We start from the raw sequence: 26,026 nt of genomic DNA, 5'->3' as shown, positions 1-26,026 counted from the left end.
CCCCGTCCCCGCGCGCGGACCATGGAGTAGGCGGGCGGCCCCGCGACGCGCTCCCGCAGCCCGCGAGGCCGGAGCCAGCCCCGGGTGGCCTCGCCAGCCGGCCGACTCGGCCAGCGGCGGGCCCTCCTCCCGCCGGTCCTCCCCGCTCCTCCTCCTCGGCCGCCGCCGCCCCCGCCTCCCGGCCGCCCCCGCCGCCCCCGCCGCGCCGCCGCCCGAGGCCGAGCGCGGACGCCGAGCGTGGGAGCCATGGCGCGCGAGGAGGAGAGGGACCCCGAGCGCCGGGAGGCGGCGGCGCGGGCCAGCGGCGACGAGGAGGAGGAGGAGGGAGAGGAGGGACTGAGCGACAGCGACGACGAGGACGGAGACCCGGAGACCGGCGGCGGTCGCGAGGAGCAAGGCGAGGCGGCGGCGGCGGCCGCGGGGCAGGAGCGCAGCGAGGACGCGCCGCCGCCGCGCGCGGAGCCGCCTCCCGCCGCCGTCCCCGCCGCGGCCGCCCGCGAGCGGAGCGGCTGCCGCCCGCCGGGGCCGCTGCCCTGCCTCCCGAGGATGCCGTCGCCCGACGAGGAGGACCGCGAGCGTCGCCGGAGCCGCCGGAGGGACCTTCTGCTGAGCCAGATCAGCTTCCTGGCCTTGGTGGCGCTGCTGCTCTGGTCGCTGTCGAGCATGCAGGAGCACGATGGTGAGTGCTCGCCGCCCGCCCCGAGTGGGCGCTGCGGCCCCGGCGGCGCGGGGCTCCCGGGCTGGGCCCGCGCGGGGGCAGGGGGGTGCCGGGCGGAGGACGCCTCTGCCCCTCGGAGGGGCCCTGGAGGCGAGGACCCCGCGGTGGGGAAGCGGCCGGCACGCTGGGTCGCATGGCTGCCCTGGGAACCCTCACCTGTGCTCCCTGGCTCGGCCCTTCCTGCTCACTAGCTGGAGGGACTGGTGGCGGCGGCAGTGGGGACTGCCACCCTAAACAAGTAATAAAGTTGTCCTGGCAAGCTCCGGTACTTGTGCAGGTAATCACCTGCACGCTCCTTGGCTGGTGGGGGGCATGAGGACGGCTGGTTGACGCGTGAACACACAGTTACTTCTTCACTCAGAGCAGGCGGGATGGTCCGGGTCGAGGGCTCCATCCCCGCCTTTCCAGAACAGGTGCCGGGAACTCCTGATGGGAAAAAAGTGCGGGCTCCCTGGCGGGGGTCTGGGACTGGTTCCCTCTGGCCGACGCTCGCGGGGAAGCTCGATGCCTCGTGTGCACGGGCAGCTCCGGAAGAACTGGGCAGCCCGTCCCTCTGCCCCTGCTCTCCCGGCGCCCTGCAGCGGGCCCACCCTTCACCCACAACTTTTGTCTTATTTTTGTCCTTGGCTGTTCCTGAGCTGAAATAGACCTTGTGGAGAAATGTGCTCAGAACAGTTGTCCACTGAAAACACTTTGGACCCTGGGTGTGCAGCTGTCAAAGAAACGGAGGACAGGCTTGCAAGAGTAACTGTTGTAAATGATTTTATATCCTCCCCGTTCGAGTGGCACGGTTCGTGGGGAAACAGCCGTAGAAATGGTTGTGAGAAAAAGCAGCTCCACATATGAGCTTTGGCGTTAAGCTAGACGTAGCTACACCACAAGGTGTTACGAAGTGCAGAAGGAAGGCATTTGGACAGTGATGGTCGCGTATTTTTAAGGATGCCATCAGTTAAAAAAGGGACCTCCCCCCCGGTTGGCTGTTCTCATTCTTGGTGGGGAAAGCAGATGGCGGTCTTGGTTCAGGTCTTGGCAGACCTCTTGACAGACTTCAGCATATATGGTAATATGAGAGAGCCCGTCCTGGTCTTCAGTGGAGCCGTGGAGACTCCTCGGTTCTCCCCACTTCTGGATCCCAGATTGTCTGGCGAGGGAGACGGACATCAGCAAGGGGACCGTGAGGGGAGAGGGAGGCTGGACCTCTCTCCATGGGCAGAGTTAGAGCTGCCAAAAGCAGTTCCTGGTTGATTCTCCCGAAGAGGGTTTTCATTAACCCCCTTTTCATCTTCCCAGTTTTCACGAGTGCATGCCGCCTTTGGAAAGGGCCGTTCCAAGTCAGTCACATGCCGGCCATTTTCCTGCATGTTGGGGCTCCAGGAGGCTTAGAGTTCCCACCACTTCCCAGGCTACGAAAGACATTTTACTGGCTGGAGAATGTGACCCATCCAGTCCAGTCTGTCAATGGCGGGTGCCTGGACCCCAAGAAAGCTGGAATGTTCAGAGTGAGGGGGTGACAGACACTCTGCAGACTTGAAACCTAGGGGCTGGATGTCATTTGGAAATGGTCTCCCTGACAGGGACGTTTCTGTCCAGGTGCCACCGACTCAGAGTTTAGTTCCACCACAGTCCTTTCCACCACCTCTTCCCTTGGTCTCTCTTCCTCCTTTGTCCTCTCCACCCCCTCCCATAAATGTGTGGCTTAAGAAGAGCTCCCACCCCAGCAATTGAAGATAACAGTGAAACATCAGCAGGGGTGCCATCCAGCCCCCGAAGGGCCTGCCAGTTGTAATTCTGTCTCATATCACCTCTTCTTCCACTAGAGATTGAGAATGTCTTTAGGTAACGCACAGCAATATTTCGCAAGGGCCAGGTGTTTCAAGATAATTTTGAAGATACGACTTCATGTGTGTGAATCTGCAAATGGTTACTTTGCTTGAGGGGCCACCATGGCGTACTCGGCCATTTGTAGAGTGACCTCCGCCCTGGAAACTCGGGGGCTGCTCTCCTTAAGGGTCCTTGCAGTATGGAGAAAGAGTTTGGAGTTTTAGACACTGTGACTTGGAGAAGCCCAGTGATTCACTTCAGGTCACACAGCAATTGAGGAGTGGAGGACGGAGCCAGCCAGAGGTGGCCTGGCCCTTTGATCTCACCTCTGTTCCCTGGTGTTCCTGCCACCACCTGGGCGCAGCTTTATAGTATTTATATAACCACGTAGGGGGACCTTCATGATAGTCAGAGCTGATCTTTGTAATTATTCACCTTGAAGACCACGCAGTGGTTAAGTGTGGCTTCTCAGAAGCCTGTTTTCTAACACATACTGATTTTTCTCTCCCCTTTCTCTCTTTTTACTAAAAAAGACAGTTCTTTTACAAAACCAAAATAGCGATGTGTGGCAGGTATGTTATGTAGTCTTGTATAATTGTTTTTAGTTGCGTGGAATCGAAGGGCCCTTTCGTGACCTCTAACCAGACTCAGTATAGATTCTTCCCTGCTGAGATGGGACAGGAGCGTTGTTAAGCTTAAGTCAGGAAGAATTAGTGCTGGAATTTAGGGAGCGTTAGCTCTCACCACAGCAAAAGCGATACTAATATTCACTGGGATTTGGCGGCTCGTAAGTGCCGGGCACTGTGCAGATACCCGCCACGGGCATCGCACCATTTAAGCTGCACATGCTCCTTGCGGACGTTCGAGCCCCGAGCCGTGGAGGAGAGACCAGCTCTAGGGGCCCCGTTAAGTTGTTGCCAGGGAAGATCTCAATTTTGATCTGATTTTCAGAGCCAGTTGAAATAAGGTGTTTTTGCTAACGAGGATTTTCTTTTCTTTTAATTCTCTGCAGTGTGAATGGATTTCTTCGTGTGTTTTGAGTGGTGTAAAAGTATTTAATTTTTCTTTGAAGTAAAGAACCTGGTCCTCTTTTGCCAGAAGTGGTGTGGATAAGGCCCAGAGGTCCTAACTCGGGAGTAATCAGAGACATCCCCTCTGGAAGGCTCCCAGGGAGGTGCATCGTGAGTAAGAAACATTGCACATACACACGGGCACATAAACTTTGAGCTCCTTTTTGGCTCAGTTTCTATTGCTGCATAACAGATCGCTCGCAACACAGGGGTGTCAGACTATTTGTTTACTCAAGGATGCTTTGGGTCAGGAGTTTGGACAGGGCCAAGCTGGATGGCTTGTCTCCGCTGCATTATGTCTGGGGCTCAGCTGGAGAGACTGAAAGTCTGGGTGACTTGGCAGCTGGGTCCGCTGTCACCTGGAGGCAGCATCACTCCTATATCTGGGGTTGATGCCAGCTGGCCCCTCTGCTGGGCTGTCAAGCAGGGCACCTACGTGTGGCCTCTCCACGTGCCTTCACTCGAATTTCCCTGGAGCACGGCTGCCAGGTTCCAGGGGAGCAAGGTGGAGGTGCCCGGTGGCGTTCTCTCTCAGCCTCCTAAGTCGCCTGGTACCACTTCCACTGTTTTCTCTTGTTCAGGGCAGTGACAGATGCCAACCCAGGTTCAAGGAGAGGGGACACAGAAGCCACCTCTTGCTCAGTGGAGGAGTGTCAGGATGCACAGAAAGGAGAGCACGTGTGATGGGAGACACTCTTGTGGCCGTCTTTGGAAAACCAGGGATCCAAAGGGGTGATAGCTCAAGAGTGGTGGTAGACATTTCCCACGACGGTAAAAGGCAGATAATACACATATACACACACGTGTGTGCATATGTACATATGTGTGTTTGTATATACACGTGTACATATATATACGTGTGTATATGTATATGTGCACGTGTGTATATTGTCTATGTATGTGTATATATGTGTGTGTATGTATATCTACTTGTGTATGTGTGTATGTACATGTCTGTGTATTGTGTATGTATATACGTGTGTATGTGTGTATGTATGTGTGTCTATAGGTACTTGTATATGTGTGTATATACATGCGCATACATTGTATCATGTATGCACGTGTATATACATGTGTACGTATGTGTATGTGCATACATGTATATGCATGTACTTGTGTACACGTGTGTATATATGTGTGTGCGTGCATATGTACATGTGTGTACGTGTGTATGTGTATACATGAGCATATATGTGTGTGTACATGTGTGTGTATGTTTGTGTGTGTGTGTGTGTGTGTGTGTGTGTGTATACAGTTTTTATTGAAATACCTTCCAATCATGGACACGTTGCTGCTTGTCGTAACTGGCTGGGGTCCAGAAATGGTATTTGAGGAGAGGCTGCAGTGGAGCAGAGCTGAGAGCCCATGTTTAGCTTTCTGGCATCGCGTCCCTCAGAGGACCGTGACCACGACCTTTCGATCCCCACTGTGGCTTCCTGGGGGCCTTGCCGGACTCCCGGCCGCTCTCCCTTTCCAGGCACCACTACTCTGGCCTTTCTTCCCCTCCTCTTAGGGGGACCCTTCTTCTAGGCCTAGACCTCCAGCACATGCTGGTCCCACTGTCACCACCGCGGATGCTCCATCCTTCGTCCTTCACTGCCCAGCCCAAGAGCTTCCTGCCTAGGCTGGGTCCCCCCAGTTTGCTCTCTGTGCTCTGTTTTCCCTTCATAGCTTCTATCACCGTTGGCAGTTATGTATTTATTTGGTTGTGATCTGAGTACCGTCTCCTCTTTGCCTGATCCTAAGCTCCCGGAGATCAGGGACCCTGTGAACTTTCCTCCCCATTGCCACCCCATCACCCCTCCCAGAGCAGATGCTCACAAGACATTTGTTAAGTTAGGAAGCTGTTTTGATGTCTGAGTGGCGATGCCTGTGATGAGAACTAAGAATTGTGTGTCAGGGGCCCACTATAGGCACACACTCTTTTCATGATTTTTAATTCTGCCCCCCAATCCAGCAAATTCAGTGTTGTTCCCCATTTCTCATGGGCTCACTCTGAGCTGAGAAAGGTGAGTCCTTTGCTCAGTGTCACATCTTTAAGTGGCAGATTTGAACCCAAGGCCACCTGCGTCAGGGCTGCTGCCTGGGAGGACGGAACAGGAAATGGGAACCACGCTGCCTTTTTCAGTCGCCTGGGGAGGAGAGGAGTAACAGAAGGCTGCTTTCATAGAAGCAGTATTTTAGAAAAACATTCCTTTTCAACCTTTTCTATTTTCTGCCTAAACTTATATAGACATGTCTCTTTCCTCCTGGCTTTTCTTAGCTGCTCATCAACCCAGATTTTTCTCAAAGATTTCCTCCACTTGAGAGTCTTGGATCCTTGTGGGAAGACTTTGTTTTTTTACCCTAGAGGGCTGGCAAAGCCAGAAGAATTGCAAAACCAGCCATTTGCTGAGAATTCCAAGGCCCGGTGGAAGCTGGCTGGTAGGACAGCGTCTTGGCAACTCTCTTTTTCCTCCAGAAGATTGCTTTTCCTTGAGCGAAATGACTTTTGGAGGGGAAAGGGGCCGATAATGGTATGCAGACTTTTATCGGGGGAAACCGAGGTAGGGGAGTTCCTGAAGTCTCAGAGCCAGTGGGTCCTGCTGGGAAGGGAATTCGAGTTTTTCTGGCCTCTTCCTGCCTTCAGTTTCTGTGGAGCTTGTTTGGCAATGACTTTTGTTTGTTGTTCGCCATGGTCTCAAACATGGCATTATCCTGTGGGATTTGGGAATCTGAGGTATTAAGGACTCGGTGGAAGGAGGTTTTCTGTGAGTGAAGTGGTGATGGGCACCATTCGGGCAGTTTTGATCACTGAGTTGTGATTTCTCAGGCTGGATGACATCTTCCAGGCTCTCTCCCCATCCTCACCCCTGGGTTGGGTGATGCTCTGGGGTGTTGCCAGTCCTGGGTGGGGCCACCCTGCCCCCACCTTTGTAGATGGTCCTCTATGAAACCCCCTTCAGCGGCAGACCTCGAGTGAGCTCCTGCCTGGACCCGGAGGTGTAAGACACGGGCACCTGCGTTCGCTCGTTCAGTGGACACGCGGCAGGCCTCTTCCTCGTTGCTGGGGTGACGGCGGTGTCGGAGACAGATGCCCAGGGTCTCTTCGTGGTGCTCCGACTTTACTGGGAAGAGAGGCACTGAACAACTGATTTTTCAGAATTGTGAGAGATACGGAATGGGAAATACAGCATGGCGCGGTGGTCAGGAGAAGCTGGAGCCTGGAAAGTAAAAGGAATCTGGCTGGTGAAGGGTGGAGGACACAGACACAAACTGACGGAAAAACGAGACAAGGGAAGGCAGTCCACAACCACCGCGAACGGCCGGGGGACGCGGGTGACAAGCCTCAGCCTTGACAGTAAGCAGGGAAGTCTAAATTTAAAAATGGTAAAACGCCGTTTTTCAATATCGGACCAGAAAAATGAAAATATGAAATGTTAGCAAAGGGGCAGGGGAGATGGCGTCTCTCATTTACCGCAGGTGAGGATGGAGATCGGTACCCAGCCCCGCGGGCCACTGCATCAAGCTGACTGGGTATTGGGCAGACCCCGTCCACCCGTGAACCCCGGGCCTTTTAATGAGGTGGACTCGGAGAGAGGAGAGCGGGGGCTTAGAGCAACGCGTAGACATCTGAGCCCTGGACAGAAACCCAGCTTGCCCGGGCCCGTCTGTGACTGTGGAGCATGTTGGTCATGACCCTGGGGTCTGGTGAGCTCCAGAGTTTAGAGATGAGGGGGCAGTTCCGGGGAACGGGGGAAAGGCCTCTGCCATTTCCGGAACTCTCCAAACCAACACAGGTTGCTTACTTAAACCATGAGATCTAGCCGCTGTGCCTTGCTTGTTAATCGCTCTTCATTTCTGGGAGAAGGAGAAGAAATAAAGCAAGCTCGCCGCTGACCTAGTTTGGGGGAATTTCACGTTGCAACTTTGCATTCCCCTCTTCGTGTTTTCCCCTTGGTGCTTCGGCATCGTTTGGCCTTAGCAGGAGTCATTTTGACTTTGGTGATGCGCCGTGGAAGCTGAGCCTGGGAAGGACAGGAGGAAACAGGTGGGTGTCTCGAGCAGGACTCTGATGTAAGACCAAAGCACGTGGACAGGGGTGTGGGCGACCAGGAGAGAGGGGTGCCGCAGTGGGCATCACGAAGCCAACAGCGCCAGTTTTAAGAACGAAGGTGGAATACTCATTTTTGGACATTCTGACTTTGATTTTGGTAGGACAGCTCGGTGGAATAGCGCTGGTGGTTGAAGGTCAAGGTTGTAAGTAGCTGCTACGGGTAAAGATCTGTGAGGGGGTGCCTGAGGGTGAGAATTGTATCTGTAGTTAGTTCTCTGGGTCTTAGTGATCACTGCACATTGTAATCACCAGGGAACTTTGAACCTTACTCAGGCTGGGTCCTACCCACCCCCCCGAGACTGTGATGCAACGTCCCAGGGCAGGTGGGCACTGGGGTTCCTCCAAAGTGAGGCAGGTGGTCACTGTGCAGCCAACACTGGGCCCCCCTGGGCCAGATCGATGGTCGGTGTTAACCTGGCAGCAGCCACCTCGATGCTCTTTGGAGCTGAGCTGTGAAATACACTGGGCTGAATTTTTCCTGTCCTGAACGTTTACTGCTTGTTTGTCTGCTTGGTATTCTGAGCCTTTCCCACTAACTGAAGCCCAGACTTTCCTTCAGTTGTCACCGTGTCCTCCTCACACGCACAAGCCGTTGGATATTCTGTCCTTTTCTCCTTCGGAAGAAGCCCTTCCCAGAGTCTCCCGTCCTGTTCTAGTCTGGACGGGTTGCTTGTTAAACCGACTGCCCAGCTGTCAACTCGACATCTTCCTTCCACGTCCTCCTCCATGGTTTTTCCCCTCCATCTCTTCCTCTGTTGAAAGCCCTGGGTCCTGGAACTCGCATCTGTCTTCTCCTCGGTTTCTCCCTTCATTTCTGGTGTGTGTTTTTGGGATCACACACTCCAGGTGCCTCCTAAGACAGGCTGTGGAAAGAACAAAAAGGTTTGGGACATTGTGGGTTTGAAAGTAGATTCATCCTACCCCCACACTTAGAAGGTGGTTAGGCTGCGCCAGGATTTGGGCTGGAGCACATTTCCTCCGAACTTTGAAGGCGTGTCTCCTCCAGGCGGCAGGGTTGCCTCTGAGAAGCCTGGCGCTGGCCTAGTTTTCAGGTTTTGGTATGAAAGCTGTTTTTTGCCCTCTGCAGGGTGGTGTGCCCTTTGCTCTGTCCCTGACGTCCACTCCCGTCACAGCTGAGTGACAGCTGTGGTTCCACTCTCCTGTGTTTTTCTGGGTCCTCACCTGGTTCTCTTGCTCTGGACGCTTCCGTCCTTCAGGTCTGGGAGCTTGTCTTTGATGGTCTCCTCCACCCTCGGTTCTCTCTTCGCTCCTGGATTGTCTGTTATTTGCATCTTTGACTTCCCGGGTTGATTTTCTGATTTTCTTATTTCTTCTCTCCTATTTTTTCCTCATCATTTTGCTCTAATTTCTCTGGGTTTTCTTAACCATATCTTCTAATTCTTATACTGAACCTTTAATATCTGCTGTCATAGTGTTAATTTCCAAGAGCCCTTGTTGCCTTTGAAAGTAACGTTTAGTGCCGTCCTGTTCTGCTTTGTCAGTGCAGTGTCACCGCTTCTGTCCCTGAGTGTGTCACCATGGTCTCTGAGGGCTCCTTCCCTGTGCGGCTCTCTCCCGAGTGGCTGTTGTCTGTTTCTTGTTGCTGCAGTTTTCATCTTATGTGCTTTCTTCTTCCGTCAGGGGGTCTTTGGCCTCCACTCATGTTTAAGTGAGACTGTTAACAAGATGATCAGAAACTGTAAACAGGAGGGTCTGCTCCTGGCGCCTCTGTAAGGTGAGCTGACTGGGGCGTGACCCTGGGCAGCGCTCCTGTCTCAAGTTTTAGATCTTTATCGGGGAGTAGTCAGATTTCCCAGTGGAGGGTCACCCGGTGCCCTGTCTTGAGGGAAAGACCTGTTTACTTCTGGGAATCTAGTGGGAGAGGAAGTGGGGTTGTGTGTGGAGGGGGGGTGGTTTAGCAGAAACGCTCTCCTATGCTCCTGACGTTGTCTCAAGGACAACTGTGAGCGTGAAAGCGCGGACAGTTTATTTGATACATTGCAGGGCCGTCCCAGGCTGCTTCAGTCTCCTCACCCCCACAGCCCTCCTCCCTCCCTCTCTCCTCCTTTCTCCCTTTTGCCTCCTGTACTCATGAAACTGGTAAGAGCTGCTACCTCCTGGGAGGGCGAACGGTCAGGGGGAAGGGGAGGCATAGTTTTCACCGTATCTTTTTTTTTTATTAATTAAAAATTTCAGGGAATATTTGTAGATTCACATGCAGTTGTAAGAAATAGAGATATTCCTTATACCTTTCCTCCAGTTTCCTCCGGTGATAACATTTTGCAAAGCTTGAGTGTAATATCACAACCAGGGCAGTGACATTGATGCAATCCACCAGCCTTATTCGGATTTCCCGAGTGTCATGTATATTCGTGTGCGAGTATGTGTGTGTGTTACGTTCTATACAGTTTTATCACCATGTAGGTTCCTGTGAACACAGCAGTCAAAACACTGGACAGATCCAGCATCACAAGGATGACTGGTGTCGCCCTTTTATGAACACATACACTCCGTGCACCTTTCTGTACGAAAGGAACAGTCAGGCTGAGTGACTCCTGTCACCTACTCCAAAAATAAAACTGATCAAAAATTTATAAGTTTAATGCTGGAGAGGGTGTGGAGAACCCTTTCCTTTTGGGAACCCTCTTACACTGTTGGTGGGAATGTAGTTTGGTGCAGCCACTATGGAAAACAATATGGAGATTCCTTGAAAAACTGAAAGTAGACTTACTGTATGATCCAGCAGTCCCACTCCCGGGCATGTATTTGGAGGAAACTCTAATTCAAAAAGATACATGCACCCCAGTGTTCGTAGCAGCACTATTTGCGATAGTCAAGACATGAAAGTGACCTAAATGTCCATCAACAGATGACTGGATAAAGAAGATGTGATATATATATATGTGTGTAGATATATATAGCAATATTACTCACCCATAAAAAAGAATGAAATAATGCCATTTGCAGCAGCATGGATAGACATAGAGACCATCTTACTAAGTGAAGTAAGCCAGAAAGAGAGAGAAAAATACCATATGATACCACTCTTATGTAGAATCTTAAAAGAAAAAAGAAGACATAAATGTACTTATTTACAAAACAGAGACAGACTCACAAACATAGAAAACAAACTTATGGTTACCAGGGGGAAAAGGGGGTGGGGAGGGATAAATTGGGAGTTTGGGATTTGCAGATACTAAGTACTATGTATGAAATAGATAAACAACAAGGTCCTACTGTACAGCACAGGGAACTAGATTCAATACCTTGTAATGGCCTATAATGAAAAAGAATATGAAAAGGAATATATACATTTATATAAAACTGAATGACTATGCTGTACCTCAGAAATTAACATTGTGAACTGACTGTGCTTCAATTTAAAAAAACTTAAAAAATGCTAAGTTTTAAGAGTTGAGGGAAATTCCGCCACCTACGATGTCCCGCACCGAAGACTGCCTGTGGGTTGGGGCGGGGGACGGGAGTCAGGTCGGTCTGCGTTGGTGAAATGAGGACGTGGGACGTTGCTCAGTCACTGCGGTTTTATCAAGTTCAGGTACAGTAACCTGAGTTGGGTGCCAGACGAGGGTCATGTGAAGGCTGGCTAACAGCTTCTTGGATGAATAATTTGTTTCTGTCATTTGTACAGTATTTCTGAATGAGTTCTGTGTAAAAATGGTTCACTCAAGTTCTTTGTTCCTTCAAACAGTTTAGCCATGATCTTTGAAATATCTTTTCACTGTTCTTTGTTGGCTAGAGTATTGGAGGTGGAGATCTGGGGGACCTTTGTATCATAACATCTGATTTTATGTTTGAGGAAACTAATGTGAAAGGGAATTTAAATTGGGGCCAGGACTCGGGTTTTCTGACTCGTTTAGTAAATACTTAAGAGAAAAAAGCAGAAAGTTAAGATTAGAAAGTATATTTAATGCAGGTGGACGGGGTGAGCTTATTTCAAATCCTGAAATGTGTATGAAATGCTGGACTCTTTCTGGGAGTTACTCGGCACGCGGCGTGGCCACCAAGTGGGGAACAGTAGGGAATTTTAGGGCGAGCTGTTTCTTGCAGCAAGTGAGCGGTTTGTTTATTCAGGAACACCGGCTCTTGGGACACTCTCAGCTCGCTTAGCTTGTAAACAGCCTTAACTTTGTTGGCTTACCTTCTACTTGGGTAATCACCTCATAGAACCGTGAGGACGGTTGGTTGTTTTGGAAGTGAGTACACACTGATTTTTCTTGTTAGGGGTCTTTGAGTTCACAAGATTTCAACCGGTTTCATCCCTGGTGTTGAAATTCTAATCTGTGATCTGAACGTCGCTTCCAAAGAGAGCAAAGTTTCCTAGGACCTTCACAATCCAAGTGTTGAAACTCCGATGGTAATGACCTTCTGCGTGGAAGTTCACGGTTTCATCATTGGAAGTCACAAGTGTTTGGTGGGGGAGGTGCAGAAAGGAGACCTATTGAACCTACTTTGAGCGAATCTGGGCGTGAGGACAGGTCAGTTTTCACTATCTTCTGACATCGTGATGTGTTCCCTCCCTTACGTATTTTAAAGTTGATGTAATATTGTATATGGTGTCTTGAATCCTCCTTTTAAAATTAAAAGCAATTAACGTGCAGTGAACTTGGCTGACAGTCAGAACGCAGAGCAGGAATATCACCCCTCCAAACTCCCTCAGACTCCTCTTCTGTCCTCACGTCCTCACGTCCTCCCCCACCCCCACCCTAGTTCTCTGTCGCTGTTAGTTTTGTCCTTTTGAGAATGCCACACAAATGGAATGCTGCAGTCTGTAATCTTTTGACACTGGAGCCCTAGTTTGTTGAGAATTTTAAAAATTATTTATTTATTGCATTTTTTTTTGCAGGGGGGTAATTAGGTTTATTTATTTATTTTACTGGAGGGACCGGGGATTGAACCCAGGCCCTTGTGCATGCTAAGCATGTGCTTTACCACTGAGCTGTACCCTCCCCCTGTTGAGAATTTTTATCAGCGATGGATAGTGAAGCTTGTTAGATGCTTTTCCTGCGCTACATGATACAATCGCGTGGTTTTTCTTCTTTGGGCAGTTAATATGCTGGATTACGTGGATTGATTTTCGAATACCGGATCAGTCTTGCGTGCCATGGAGAAGCCCTCCTTGACCTTGGTGTGTGTTTCATGTCCTCTCTCCCTGGATTTGAACTGATAATGTTTTGCTGAGGACTTTGGCTTCTGTGATCACCCGACTGTTTGCCCCAGTTTTCTGTTCCTGTGTGCTCTTTGTCTATTTTTGTTGGCCCCAGAAAGTGAAATAGGAAGTATTTGCTTTGCTTCTTTTTTGGGGAAGAGATTGTGTATCATAAACATTTCTCTATGGAATCAGACTTAAAAAATTAATTTTAATATCTGCCTAACAATTGTATTAGAATCACCATATTTTTCTTAGTATTATGTGACAGTTATTACTATATATTATGTAGCATACATATGCATATATAATATATACACACGTATGTACACATATATACACATACACATAACAGTCCTTACGTACTGAGTGGCACTTGTGGAACACTTAGCACGCCTGGGGCACGTGTTTCACTGGGCCAGCGGAGCAGGAACAGTTACTACCTCCACTTGCATGCGAGGAGCAGTACGGCACAGAGAGCTGAAGTTAATTGCTCAGGCTCGCGAGGTTTCTACGTGGCCAAGTAGGATTTGAACTCAGGCTGTCTGACTCAGGTCCCGAGGTTTTAACGATGACATTGTGTCCTCTGACTAGATCGTGATTTGTTTCTTCAGGCCTCCTTTCAGCGTATTCAGGTATTTTCCACGTCCTCACTGTGACGGATGTCCTTGTACTGAAGTCGTTGATGGTCTCTGACAGTGTCTTTGGGTTGGACTCCTAGATGTGCTGTTTCAGTGTCAGAGTGTGTGCCCGTCGTAGAGACGAACACGCACAGCTATGTCACTTTCCAGGAATTTGAACAGATTAGAAATTCCAGCAGCAGCGCCTGCGAGTGCTCAGTTTAGTGTCCTCTGCCAGAATTGAATATTATAATTACTTTGCATATTTTAAAATCAGTTTGAAAAAATTCAGTTTGATTGCACAGAGACGGTTTCTCATTGCTTTAGTTTGCCTTTCTTCTTTGCTAGTGAAACTGGATGTTTTTAAAGATGTTTATTGGTCATTTATATATTTTTTCCTTGTGAGAAAAACGTGTTCATCTCAGTTCTCCATCTTTTTTGTCTAATGGGATAACAGTGTTTCTTAGTGATTTGTCAGAGTTCTTGATATGTCCCATATATGAATCTTTCATCCTATTTCACAAGTTTTACCTGGATTTTGGGCACACAGGAGAAGTTATTTGTATCCAGTCAAAATGATATGCCTTTTTCTTTGTATTTTTTTCATTGTTTTATTCTCAGATCCAGGCTCTCAGTCACATATTTATATCACATAATCCTTTAGGTCTTTACCCCTCTATTTTTACGGTTTAATTCTTTAAAAAATTAACTCTTTACTTCATTTGAAATTTACTTTAGCGTAGGATGGAGATTTAACTTGGATTAACAGGTTTAGCGTCAGATTGTTTGTTGAGTGATGACTCTTCCTTTACCCACACATTTTGGTGCCCCCTGTGTCCATGCTTATGGGCCAGAGCAGTTTTTGTGATGCCAGTTTCATTCTATTTTCCATTAAATCATTGTTGTAGTTTCTTAGCATGCTCATTATTTGTTGGGGCAAGACTCCGCTCCTCTTGTTTTGGAAAAAAAATCATTTGCTCCTATCACTCATTTATCCTTCCAGATGAACTTAGAATCGCTGTTAAATTTTATCCCAATGCCTCTGGGTTTTGACAGATCTATAAAAAAATTGTGGAAATATGGCACCTACAGCATTGATTCATCTCATTCGTAGCTCACGTCACTCCATCTAGGCTTTAAAAAACTCTGTCAAGAAATGTATGATTATTCCCCTCTTTCTTGCACTTGTTTGTGAAAGTTATTCTGGTGTTAATTATTTGTTGTTGTTGTTTTATTCTTCATATATTCTTTAAAATACTCCTTTTTATAATTTGCTCTTCATTATTTTTATTAAAGGATAGTTGATTTAAAATGTGCTAGTTTCAGGTGCACAGCAAAGTGATTCAGTTATACATTTATATGTCTATGTCTGTTCTTTTCCGGATTCTTTTCCATTATAGGCTATTTCAGGATGTTGAGTGTGGTTCCCTGTGCTCTGCGCTAAATCCTTGTTATGTTCTTTTACGTAGTCGTGTATATGTTCATCTCAGACTCCTGACTTATCCCTCCCCCCTTTCCCCTTCCATAACCATAAGTCTTTTTTAAATGTCTGTGAGTCTGTTTCTGTTTTGTAAATAAAGTCAGTTGTATTATTTTATTTTTTTACTTTTATTTTTATTTATTGAAGTATAGTCAGTTAGAATGTGTCAATTTCTGGTGTACAGCATAATGTTTCAGTCATACATACACATACATATATTCGTTTTCATATTGTTTTTCCTTTTTTTAAAACCTTTTTTTATTGAGTTAGTAGTCAGTTTACAATGTGTCAATTTCCAGTGTAGAGCACAATTTTTCAGTTATACATGAACATACATATATTCATTGTCACATTCTTTTTCTCTGTGAGCTATCACAAGATCTTGTGTATAGATACTGTATAGCACAGGGAAATATATATATACAGCCGTATTATTTAAAAAAATTCTACATGGAAGTGATATCATATATTTGTCTCTGACTTACTTCACTTCATATGACAATCTCCAGGTCCATCTGTGTTGCTGCAGATGGCATTATTTCATTCTTTTTTATGGCTGAGTAGTATTCCATTATATAAATACACCACAACTTCTTTATCCAATCATCTGCTGGTGGACATTTTATTTTTAATTTTATTCTTTATGTTTTATTCTTAAATCTTAGGCTACATAAGTAATCATAAAGACAATTTTGTTATACAAACCAATACCATATATTTTCAGTAATTTGCTATTGTAGGGAATTTTTACAGTCTTGCTGTCATTGAATAGGTTTTTAATGTTGGCTGCTGACTAAGCTAATTATTCTTCATTATGCTATGGAAGTTTCCTTTTGTTTCTGGTTTTCTAAGGGTTTTTTAAAAAACCAACCCTGAATGTTGCCTGTGGTCAGATGCCTTGTTAACATTTATTGAAGTGTTTAATGTAGCATAATGTAAGTAAATATCCATAATTAGCTGGTCCTGAAATAAATCCTAAATAGCCATGATATATTTTTTCTTTTAAAATAATGTTGGATTTGCTTTGTTCATATTTTCTATAGAATTTTTGCTTTTATATTATTGACATATTGACATATAGCTTCTTTGCCAGGACTTGGTGTTACTACACTAGCTTTACAAAGCAAATTGGTAAGTTTAATGTATTTTTATGTTCTAGAATGTTTTTTGATGCATGGGAATGATCTGTAAGTTTAAAATTTGAAAGAAGATTTTGTAGTACCACTTGGCCTATAGTTTCTTGAAGGTAATTTTGGACAAACTTTTCCATTTATTCCATTGCTACTTTTCTATGTAGGTAATTTGTTTTCCCAAAGAAATGTCAGCTTCATTAAGATGTTTTAAATGAACAAAATTATTGCATTTTCAAATTTTAACCTGTTCTGTAATGGCGATTATGTAACATTTTTCTCAGTAGTATCTCATGTGTGTTTCTTTCTTATTTCCTTGATCAAATCTGATTGTGTTTGGTTTATTTTATTATTTTTGGAAGGTCCATCTCTTATGTAACTTTATCAATTTTCCTCTTTTTCCTGTTTTATGTATCATTAATTACAGCTTTAATAGTTCTTTAAAATCTTCTGTTAATTCCTCTGGTTTCTAATATCTTGAATTAAGTGCTTTATTTATATATTTTTCTTTCCTTGCAAATGATGCATTTACCTCTGCGAGCAGCTTTAGACTCACCGTATAAGTTTGAAAATGCCGCGCAGTCATTATTGTGCTTTTCAGATAGTCTTGTAGTTTTATTGTTTTTTCTGCAGTTGATTATTTAGGGGAGTGATTTTTAATTTCTAAGTTGTCAGGGTGTTTTTATGTCTATATTTAAAAATGCCAATTTCTAACTTTCTTTCACTTTGTCCAGAGAATAGGGCCTTGGATTGGAACATGACCTCCTGCTACCTGGTGGTTTGGTTGTTTAGATGGGTCTTTATTCATGCCATTTCGATCATTGATAGCTCTTCCCTGGGAGATAAGGTTGCATGTGGATTAGGGTTGCTCATCAGAGGACTATGAGGTGGGAGACGAGCCTGGATTTTCTGGGCAGGCCCTTTGTAATCACAGGGGTCCTGATCAGTGAAAGAAGGAAGCAGGAGGGGAGCAGGGGAAAGTGATGGGAAGACAGAGCTGAAGCAGGAGTGATACCATTACTGGCTTGGAGACGGAAGGGGGCCACGAGCCAGGGAATGCGGCCAGCCTCCAGGATCCGCGAGCAACGGCAAGGAAACGGATTCTCCCCTGGAGCTTCCAGAAGGAACGCAGCCCTGCTGGCACTTTGAGTTTAGCCCAGTGAGACTGCTGTTGGACTTCTGCCTTCTTGAATTGCAAGATTTTGCTCTGTTTTAAGCCACTAAATTTGTGGAAATTTATTACTGCAGCAGTGGGAAACTCAGCGTATCAAATGTTGGCCATGGTCTGACTCTCTGAAATAGATAAACAACAAGTTCATGCCGTATAGCACAGGGAACTGTATTCAATATCTTGCAGTAACTTAAGGTGACAAAGAATATGAAAACGAGTATGTGTATGTTCATGTATGACTGAAGCATTGTGCTCTACACCAGAAATTGACACAACATTGTAAACTGACTATAGTTCAATAATATATATGTATATTTACAATATGTACATACTATATATATTATTGTATATATTATATATATATTATATATATATACACAAAAAAGAGCAAACGGGAAGTCCTAGAGGGGTCGACTCTGTGTGCCCACCACACAGGCACTTGTGTGAGCCGGTTCTCTGTCCTCACTTGATGTGCCGTATGCGTGTTTTCTCACTGTGTGGCTGCCCCCCACCCCCGATGAGAATGTCTGTTTCCGGAAGCAGGAACTTCATCTGTTGTGCTCACTGTCTCAGGCCCAGGGCCTGGTGTGGAGGGGAAGCTCAGTAAATATTTGTTGGATTATTTCTTTTTGCCTAAAGGACATTGTACCAACTAAATGAAACCTAATTTGCATCCTGGATGGAATATGGCCAACTGTAGTAAGTAACAGAAATAAAAAGGAGAAATTGAGTTAAAATTATCCAAGATCAAATATTAATTTCCAGTGTTGGTGTTTGGTCATATGCATAAATATTTTTTCCCATGTTTTTAATTGAAGTATAGTCAGTTATACTGTGGGTCATGACAAGGTATTGGTTGTAGTTCCCTGTGTTGTGAGGTAGAAACTTGTTGTTTATCTATTTTATATGTAGTAGTTAGTGTCTGCTAATCTCTAACTCCTAATTTATCCCTTCCCATCCCTTCCCCCCTGGTAACCATAAGTTTGTTTTCTGTGTCCATGAGTCTGTTTCTGTTTTGTAAGTAAGTTCATTTCTGTCATTTTTTTTAAGATTCCACATATGAGGGACATCATATGGTGTTTTTCTTTCTTTCTCTTTCTGACTGACTTCACTTAGAATGACGATCTCCAGGTCCATCCATGTTGCTGCAAATGGCATTATTTTATTCTTTTTTATCGCTGAGTAGTATTCCAGTGTGTGTGTGTGTGTGTGTGTGTGTGTGTAAATATATATATATATTTATCTGCTTCTTTATCCAGTCTTCTGTTGATGGACATTTAGCTTGTTTCCATGTTTCCATGTCTTGGCTACTGTAAATAGAGCTGCTGTGAACATTGGGGAATATTTTTTACACAGTTAGTAAATGTTCCTTACACAGTGAATGAGCCTCTCATGAAATAAGATATGTGGTCATCCTAAAATACAATGTTGTATGTTGCCTTTTGGCTTACACGGATGATGTTTCATTTTTGTGACTTAACATTTTTTAAGTAGGTAACTGTGAGTTTTTCTGTAATTACTGTTTTACAGACTGTTTGACATTCCATTGACTATGTAGGCTGGTCCATCAAATACCCTGAATGTATATAAAATTGATTTATTGTTGGTTATTTAAAATATTATAGGTTATTTACAGTATTTGATTACTATTTTTTATTGAAGTATAGTTGATTTACAGTGCTTCAGGTGTATAGCAAAGTGATTCAGTTAAGTATATATATTCAATTAAATATATATATATACTTCTATTCTTTTTCAGAGTCTTTTCCATTATAGGTTATTACAAGATACTGAATATAGTTCCCTGTGCTGCACAGTTGGTCCTTGTTGTTTATCTTATATATAACAGTGTGTATCTGTGAATCCCATAGATTTAGTTACTCTGAGTTAAACGCGGTTGTGCGTGAGTTCGTTACGAGTCACTGTGACTCTGATCATCGCTGTGATTGTGGCTGTCCGGCAGGTCGGGGCTCTCTGCGCCGCGAACAGTGCCTGTGGAGTTACAGGGCTTCCACGTTTCTGTGTAGAGCTCTGTCCACCAGGGTCCCTGTCTTAGAGTGTTTTGAAGAGCTCTTAAATTTTTGTTTAGTTTATTCGTAAGGCACTCTGCTGCTACCTCCTCTCCACCTCTGACTGCACCTCTACTGGAAAGTTGTTCCTTCCCAGAAATCGCCAGAACCTTTACAAGAACAAGAGGCAAAAGCAGAGTGTCGATGGGACAGTGATGACAAAGGAGAAATACCACTTGGGAGGTGCACCACGGGGGCCATGAGCATCAGACCAAGTTATCGCCTTAAAGCATGTCACATGATGACCTTCGCTCTTTAAAGCAGACACTTTGTTATTCTTATCTTCTTTTCTTGACAGTTGCTTCTCTGCTTGCTGACTGCTCCTCTGATAACAAGATCAGAAGGAAAAACAAAATTTTAACCGTTGACTCAATTTCACGAGGGCAGTGCAGGGCCCTGGGGCGGGGGAGCGGATCCTCCCTGGCGCCCTCTGGTTTACAAGCCAGCAGTGTTCGCTGAATTACAAACAGTAACTCCAGGCCTGGGAGGAGAAGGTGTCCCCTCCAGGGCAGAGCAGGACACTTGTTTTGCCTAAGATGGGAAGAGCATCGTCTTTCAGTCTTGAGCCAAGAAAGCCATAAATGGACACATCTTGTCCTGCCTGGGAAGGGACGCTCCGAGGCTTCTGGGGTGCCCTAGTGTCTCTGGGTGCTTCTCTCACTTTGGTGTTTTTTTTTTATAAATGTTTCTGAGCCCATTGGGAGGTAGAGTAGGAAGGAAAGAAGGAAGAAGGGGCGGTAAGAGGTTTGCTTGCCTGGGAGCACTGTCTTTTGATGAACGTTCTGAGTGTCAGCCCAGAATGAAGGTTTATTTTAGGAGATACCGGGAATGAAGTCGTTGTGTTGATGTTGTGCAGGAGCGATCTGCCTTGTTCCACCACGAAGGGCAGTAAAAGTTCACGATCCGCCTGCGTCTTCATAGGCTCTGCCGTGGAAGCATCCACGGACGGGAAGCTTGGCTCGGACCGTTCGTAGTGGGGGTCCTGGCCCGCGAGCCTGGAGACACACGTTCTGGTCCCACAGGTTCATCTGTGTTCTCAGTTTCCTCATCTGTAAAAGGTGAACGCTTGTGCCAAGTTGTAAATTTGTCAGTGTACGTTTTCCTTACATTGGTAACGCTGAAACTCTGAAATCCTGTCATTAATTTTAAATCGCTAGCCTGTTGGAAAGGATGTTGGAAATACGCTTCCTTCGGAGGCTTGTTTACAGCCAGGCCGATCGAGTATTGCTTCTGAGCCTGGCCTGAATCATTACTCACTTTTATTTCATGAGAATTACCCTCAGGAACGTGCTTTTCCGTTGGTTTCCCGGAGCCGCTGAGATGGCGCGGCTGGGTGGGTTTCTTCTGCGTGTCGTGAAGTTTTGCCCCTAGGAGCCAGCAATGCTCAAAGGGAGATCCTTGGCTCAGTAACATCAGAATCCCTGGCAGCCCCCGGGGGCTTGCTGGACGGACAGAATCCTGGGCCCAACCCCAACCTGCCAAACCGAACCAGAATCTTTGGGGGCGGGACCCAGGGAACTTCACTCCAGCGAGGTCTCTCTCGCTGTCCCACTGCAGAGAAATGACACAGTGGCAGAGGGTGTTTCTGAGAGGACCGTGAGGGGGACCAGCATCTGTGATGTCTCTACCGTTTCTGCTGCACACAACTTACTTCATTTAGTATGACCATCTCCAGGTCCATCCATGTTGCTGCAAATGGCACTATTTTATTCTTTTTTATGGGTGAGTAGTATTCCATTGTATGTATACATACCACAGCTCCTCTATCCAGTGTGATGGAAGAATTGACCACTGCACTGTAATTACATTTGTTAGTCTGGGTGCTGTGCTACACACACACACACACACACACACACACATGACACAATCACCCCTCCCAGAAGAGGGTGTCAGGAGGGTTTTCTCTGTTTCTCCAGCCTTAGGTGGCATTTCCCTGGAGTGTGTGTGAGAATGTAGGGGCTGGTGGAGTTGTCTTCTCCCTGTAAACTCACTCACGCCAAGTTAAATGCTGCTGAGCAGTGAATGGCCCACCTCTCTCAGGTCTCTTCTACTCAAGGAGCGCTTCCTGGACTCGCTTCTTCCATCTTCTATGACCCATTAAACCTCAGCAGCCATTTCACAAGGCTTCCCCAGCCCGCCCTGCACACAGACGTCCAGCCCAGGCAAGAACGGGGCTGGGACTTGGCCTGGAGCTGCAGAGGCTGAGAGCAAGGGCTGCCTTTTGCAAACTTGCGTAAAGCTGCTCCCACCCATCTTCCCCATCCGTGCACCCAGGGCGGCGGGGGTGCTCTCTGCCGTTGGGACAGAGGTGCTGTGTGGGCCTGCAGTGGCCCAGGTCCCTGTGAGGCTCGAGGGAAACATTTATTTTCACTACGATGCTTACCTTCATCTTTCAGAGTGAATGTTGCAGAAACGAAGCTCAGGGCCCCTCCCTGTCTGGGTGCCTGGTGTGCTCTCTGAGCATCCTGGGTCCCTGTGTCTTCACGGTTCCAGCATCCGGGGAGCTGGAGCTCTGCGCCTTCTTCCTTCACTGTTTCTGTCTCGTCTGCACTCTCACCTCATGTCTCCTCGGGTCCGGGTTCCTGTCACCTTGCACCTGCACCTTCTGGCCCCTGCCCCACCAGCCCCTCACCACTGACCCTTCCGGCACGTGGCACTGAGCTGTGCTTTCGGAAGCGGTGCCATGATGGGGCAGGTGCACACCCCACTGAACATCTGCCGGTGTCTCCCGCTTCCCCACGGCATCCGCGGGGCCTTTGCTAGGGCCACTACAACAGAGGTGCCCTAGACGGAGTGGCTGAAATGACAGAAGTTCTTTCTCACGCTTCTGGGGGCTACAAAGTTCACGATCATGGAAGCTTCCATGTCCAGTGAGGACTCTCTTCCTGGGTCATAGACGGCAGTCTTCTCGCTACGTCACCACGTGGTGAAGGGGTGAGGGGGCTCTGGAGGGGGGGTCTTTTTCTAAAGACGCTGATCCCCCTCTGGAGGGCTCGACCCTCACGCCCTAATCGCTTCCCCATGGCCCAAGTCCTTTGACCCTCGCCCTGGGGGTTGGGATTTCAGCATGTGAATTTGGGGGGACATAAAGTGAGACTGACCCCTGAAGCCTGCACTCCAAGCTTACAGACTCTGGCTGCAGCCTGCCTTGCAGGTGGAGAGCCAACTGCATGGCCTGGAGGGTCAAAGCGACACCTGGATTAGGAGTGAATTTGACAGGACGGAGCCCGGGGTGACACGCCAAGGGAAGTGACAGTTTCTCTCATTCTTTCAGCCGTTGTTTGGTGCTCGCACAATGGCAGACCCTCAAATATTTAATCTGACTCCTCTCTCAAGGCCTAACTCAGCTCCTAGCCCTTCATCCTTTATCTGATGGTGAACTTTTCTTTTTTAAAACTTATAATTTAAATTGAATTAAATTTAATATGATGTAATTCAACCTATGTGTATTGGGGAGCCTCCCCCTCTGTTGGTACCATGTGGAGTTGTATAAGGCCCTGCGCCTGCCCTGGAGGCTCCTGGAGCCCATTGTGGAAGTGGGATGTGTAAGCACTGGATCCTGCCCCCCGTGGGAGGGGCTCTCAGGAGGCCGCCGCAGGCTCCGGGAAGGGGACACCGGCTCCGGCCGGCAGGGCTGGGACGCAGCACACACCAGAGGTGGCTCGTGCATTCACCTTTGGAAATTAATTGCTGTTGCAAAAGTAGTTCCTGGGTTACCTTCTGCTTGTGACAGTGTAAGCACCACAGGTAATGCTCATATCCTCTTGAGCCCCCGACTCTGTCCCCAGCGTCTGTGGCCCTGTCCAGAAGCCACACCATAATCGCTTGGCCGTGTCTATTTCCGTGCATTTTTCTTTATCTCTGGTGAACGTGTGGTCCCTCACTGTGCTTCGATGGTCTCGATCCGTGTAGTTCGCTTGGGGTCTTGCTGGTGCTCATTCAAGGACGGATGTGAGAGGTTGGTCTGCCACTTCCTTTTTAAGGTCAGGCTGGCATCGCTGAGTGTCCTGTGCAGGCTCTGATGCCTTCCTCACCCCTCCCTGCTCTGCTCTCATCTCAGGGGGCCACGTTCCCGTTCCCCAGCCCCCTGGCCCTCTGACTCCCAGGATGTGCAGGAGGGAGAGGGGGAGGAGACAGGTGGGGGTGGGGCCGGGGGGGCAGAGGGAAAGAAGGGCATCTCCTCCCTTCCAGCGCCCCTCCCCTCCCCTCCCCTTCAGTCAGCCTCCATGGCTGGGACTCCCTTCCTGCTGGAAGCCCCTCCCTCCTGGCCTGGCTCTTGAGCTGGTAACACCCCCTTCTCCCTTGGCCCCTCCCATCCCAGGGTTGCATTCAGCTTCCTGCCCTTGCTCATCTCTGGGGTGCCCCACCAGCCCCCTCAGCCTTCCAGCTACTCCATCACCGGCACAGCCAGTTCCCTGTATTAAACTCCCTCCATTTGAAATGCCTGGGGTGGCTTGCTTTCCTCGCTGTTCTGACTCCTTCCTCCGGATATATCAGAGGCGATTTTGCTTTTTCACCCTTCCCGTCGGTTTGGGCATTTGCGTTGTCTCCATGGTTTTTCCGTCACAAGTGGTGCTGGCGTGGAGCATGCCTGAACATGGCTCCCGTGGCCTGTGGTGGAGTCGTTTCTCTCGGGGACACTAGGCGAAGGTCCACCGGCTCCATTATCTCCCTTTCACACTGAAATCTGTTCAGGTAAGCTCTGGGTCCCAGATGCCTCCAGGTCCCAGCAGTACGTATAGAGCAGAGTTTACTGAGTAACTTGAATAAACGAACGAATGAAGAGTGGATTCCATTTGCAGATGGAGCAGCATTGCCCGGCTGACCTCAGGTGAGGCACCCCGGGCCTTTTGGCTCCGTACTGGGCTGAACTTTTCACCTTGAGCACAGTCCAAGGGCCCCTTGTCCTGGAGAAGCATCTCCAGGAACCAGGGTCTGTAGCTTTGCTCAGGATCCAGACCAGCCCTGTGTCCAGGAGCGATGACGTGGCCGTGTGAACAGGAGACACAGAGAAAACTCTCCAGTTTCCCTTCAGTAGGGCTTAGGAAACCAGGCGTCTGCTGCAATTCGGGAGGATGTTGTGACTTTGAGGGTGGGCGCCGCTGTCCACAGTGAGCGATGTGGGTTAAGAGAGAAAAATAAGTCAGGGGGATGCAGGCAGCTCCTGCCTGTAGAAGCCTGGGGTCCCCATCCCTCCCTAGGGAGGTGACGGGCTGGCCCATATTTCATTGTATAAGCTTCTACCCCCACCCCACCCCCACACAATATTTCTAGATAAAGAGACAAACAAACTAATAATGAGCACCAAGGACATATTGAAAGGCCAACAGATGTGACAGAAAAGACCTACCACCAGGGAGGCAGGTGGGGAAAAGGAGGGCGAGTCCTCTGGGGACAGCGGACATTACAGCGCACTGTCTGCAGGCTTATAAATCTTAATTCTTAAAAACTAGTTGAGCTGGGAGTCGAGTTGCTCCCTTTTCTTCCGTCGGCTGCTATTCCCCAGGGAGCTGCCTGGACTTCAGACAGTTCCACATCCTACAATTGACTTTAAAAAGGAGCAGGAATCATGCTAGGCGGCGCTTGGCCTGAGATGAGGATGCTGAGAAACTATGGCAACATAGCCGGCTTGGGTGAGCTCGGTCCTCGCAAGCACCACAGGGCGGAGATCACACTGTGTCCCCTTCTGGGGAGGGGTCTTCAGATTTTGAGTTTAGGGCCCCTCCAGGTTTCAGGAGCTGCGGCGCTGTCTTCCTTCCCCTCGCTTGCTCACACGCACGGCAGAGTTCTTTCTGCGGCGGGGGCGCCGTGGCCAGCCAGGCCGGGAGCGGTGAGGACGCGGTGGGGGTGGAGGGAGCAGGACCTGGTTGGCCGGGGGGCACTGTCTGCCCCCTCCCTGCTCGGCCGCCTGCCCTCACCTGCTTTGCCGTCTGTAAGGCATCCCAGAAAGGGATTTCATGAGAATTACCTCATGGCGGGCATGGGGCTGCTTTGCAGTCACGGGAGTCTGTGCTCTCCTGGGTCCCACGTCTGCTCAGTTCACAGTCTGAGCTCAGCCCGAGGCATCTGAAAGCCGGCAGGGCCAGGCTGGAGCTTGGGGTGCAAACTCAACCCCTCAGGCGCCTCCTGGGGCGGTGCCCCGTCTCTGGGGCCGTGTCCCGTCAGGACACACGCACGCACGGTCATCTGCATGATGCTGACGGCCTGAGCGCAGCGTGTGGCTGAATGCAGCTGGACTCAGATTTGCCCCCCGTGAGCAGAAAACTGGGCAGAGGTGGGGGGGGGAGTCCTACAGCCGTCACAGGGGTTCTGATTCACTCTCCTCCCCTCGAGCCTCACCTCACCCGACTGCAGCCCAGGCTCCCGGACTTCACTTCCGGAGCCTCAGCCCCCAACCATTTTCTTTGCCGCCTTCTGTTTTCAACCCAAGTTGGAAAGGACAAGGACGCTTTCACTGCATAGAGAACGTGACTCATTTTGTTACTTTTTAAAACTTAAAAAGTATGTGTATATATATTTAAAATATATATATATATATGTATATATATATACATATATATTAAGCTTCAAAATATGTACACACACGGGAAAGTGCGTCTCCCGTAAGCGTGTGGCTCGGGTACTTTGGCAGACGGAACAGCCGCTGAGAGATCAGGCGTCCGAGCGGGACCTGCAGCATCGAGG

At 48.2% G+C, this 26,026-nt stretch overlaps 1 protein-coding gene across 1 annotated transcript in view; it reads left to right on the top strand.

The window, feature by feature from the left end:
• The first annotated feature begins 225 nt into the window (after positions 1 to 225).
• Positions 226 to 26,026, top strand: part of SLC24A3 (solute carrier family 24 member 3) — a 429,317-nt gene continuing 403,516 nt past the window's right edge. The window contains exon 1 of the mRNA XM_072943709.1: positions 226 to 679. Coding sequence (XP_072799810.1) covers positions 247 to 679 — 433 coding nt within the window. The 5' untranslated portion in view covers positions 226 to 246. The remainder of the gene's footprint in view (positions 680 to 26,026) is intronic.

The sequence above is a fragment of the Vicugna pacos genome, chromosome 19 (assembly GCF_048564905.1).
Source record: "Vicugna pacos chromosome 19, VicPac4, whole genome shotgun sequence".
In the NCBI taxonomy this organism is placed as follows: Eukaryota; Metazoa; Chordata; class Mammalia; order Artiodactyla; family Camelidae; genus Vicugna; species Vicugna pacos.
Note: the sequence above shows the minus strand (reverse complement) of the source record. Positions and strands in the feature narration are given on the sequence as shown.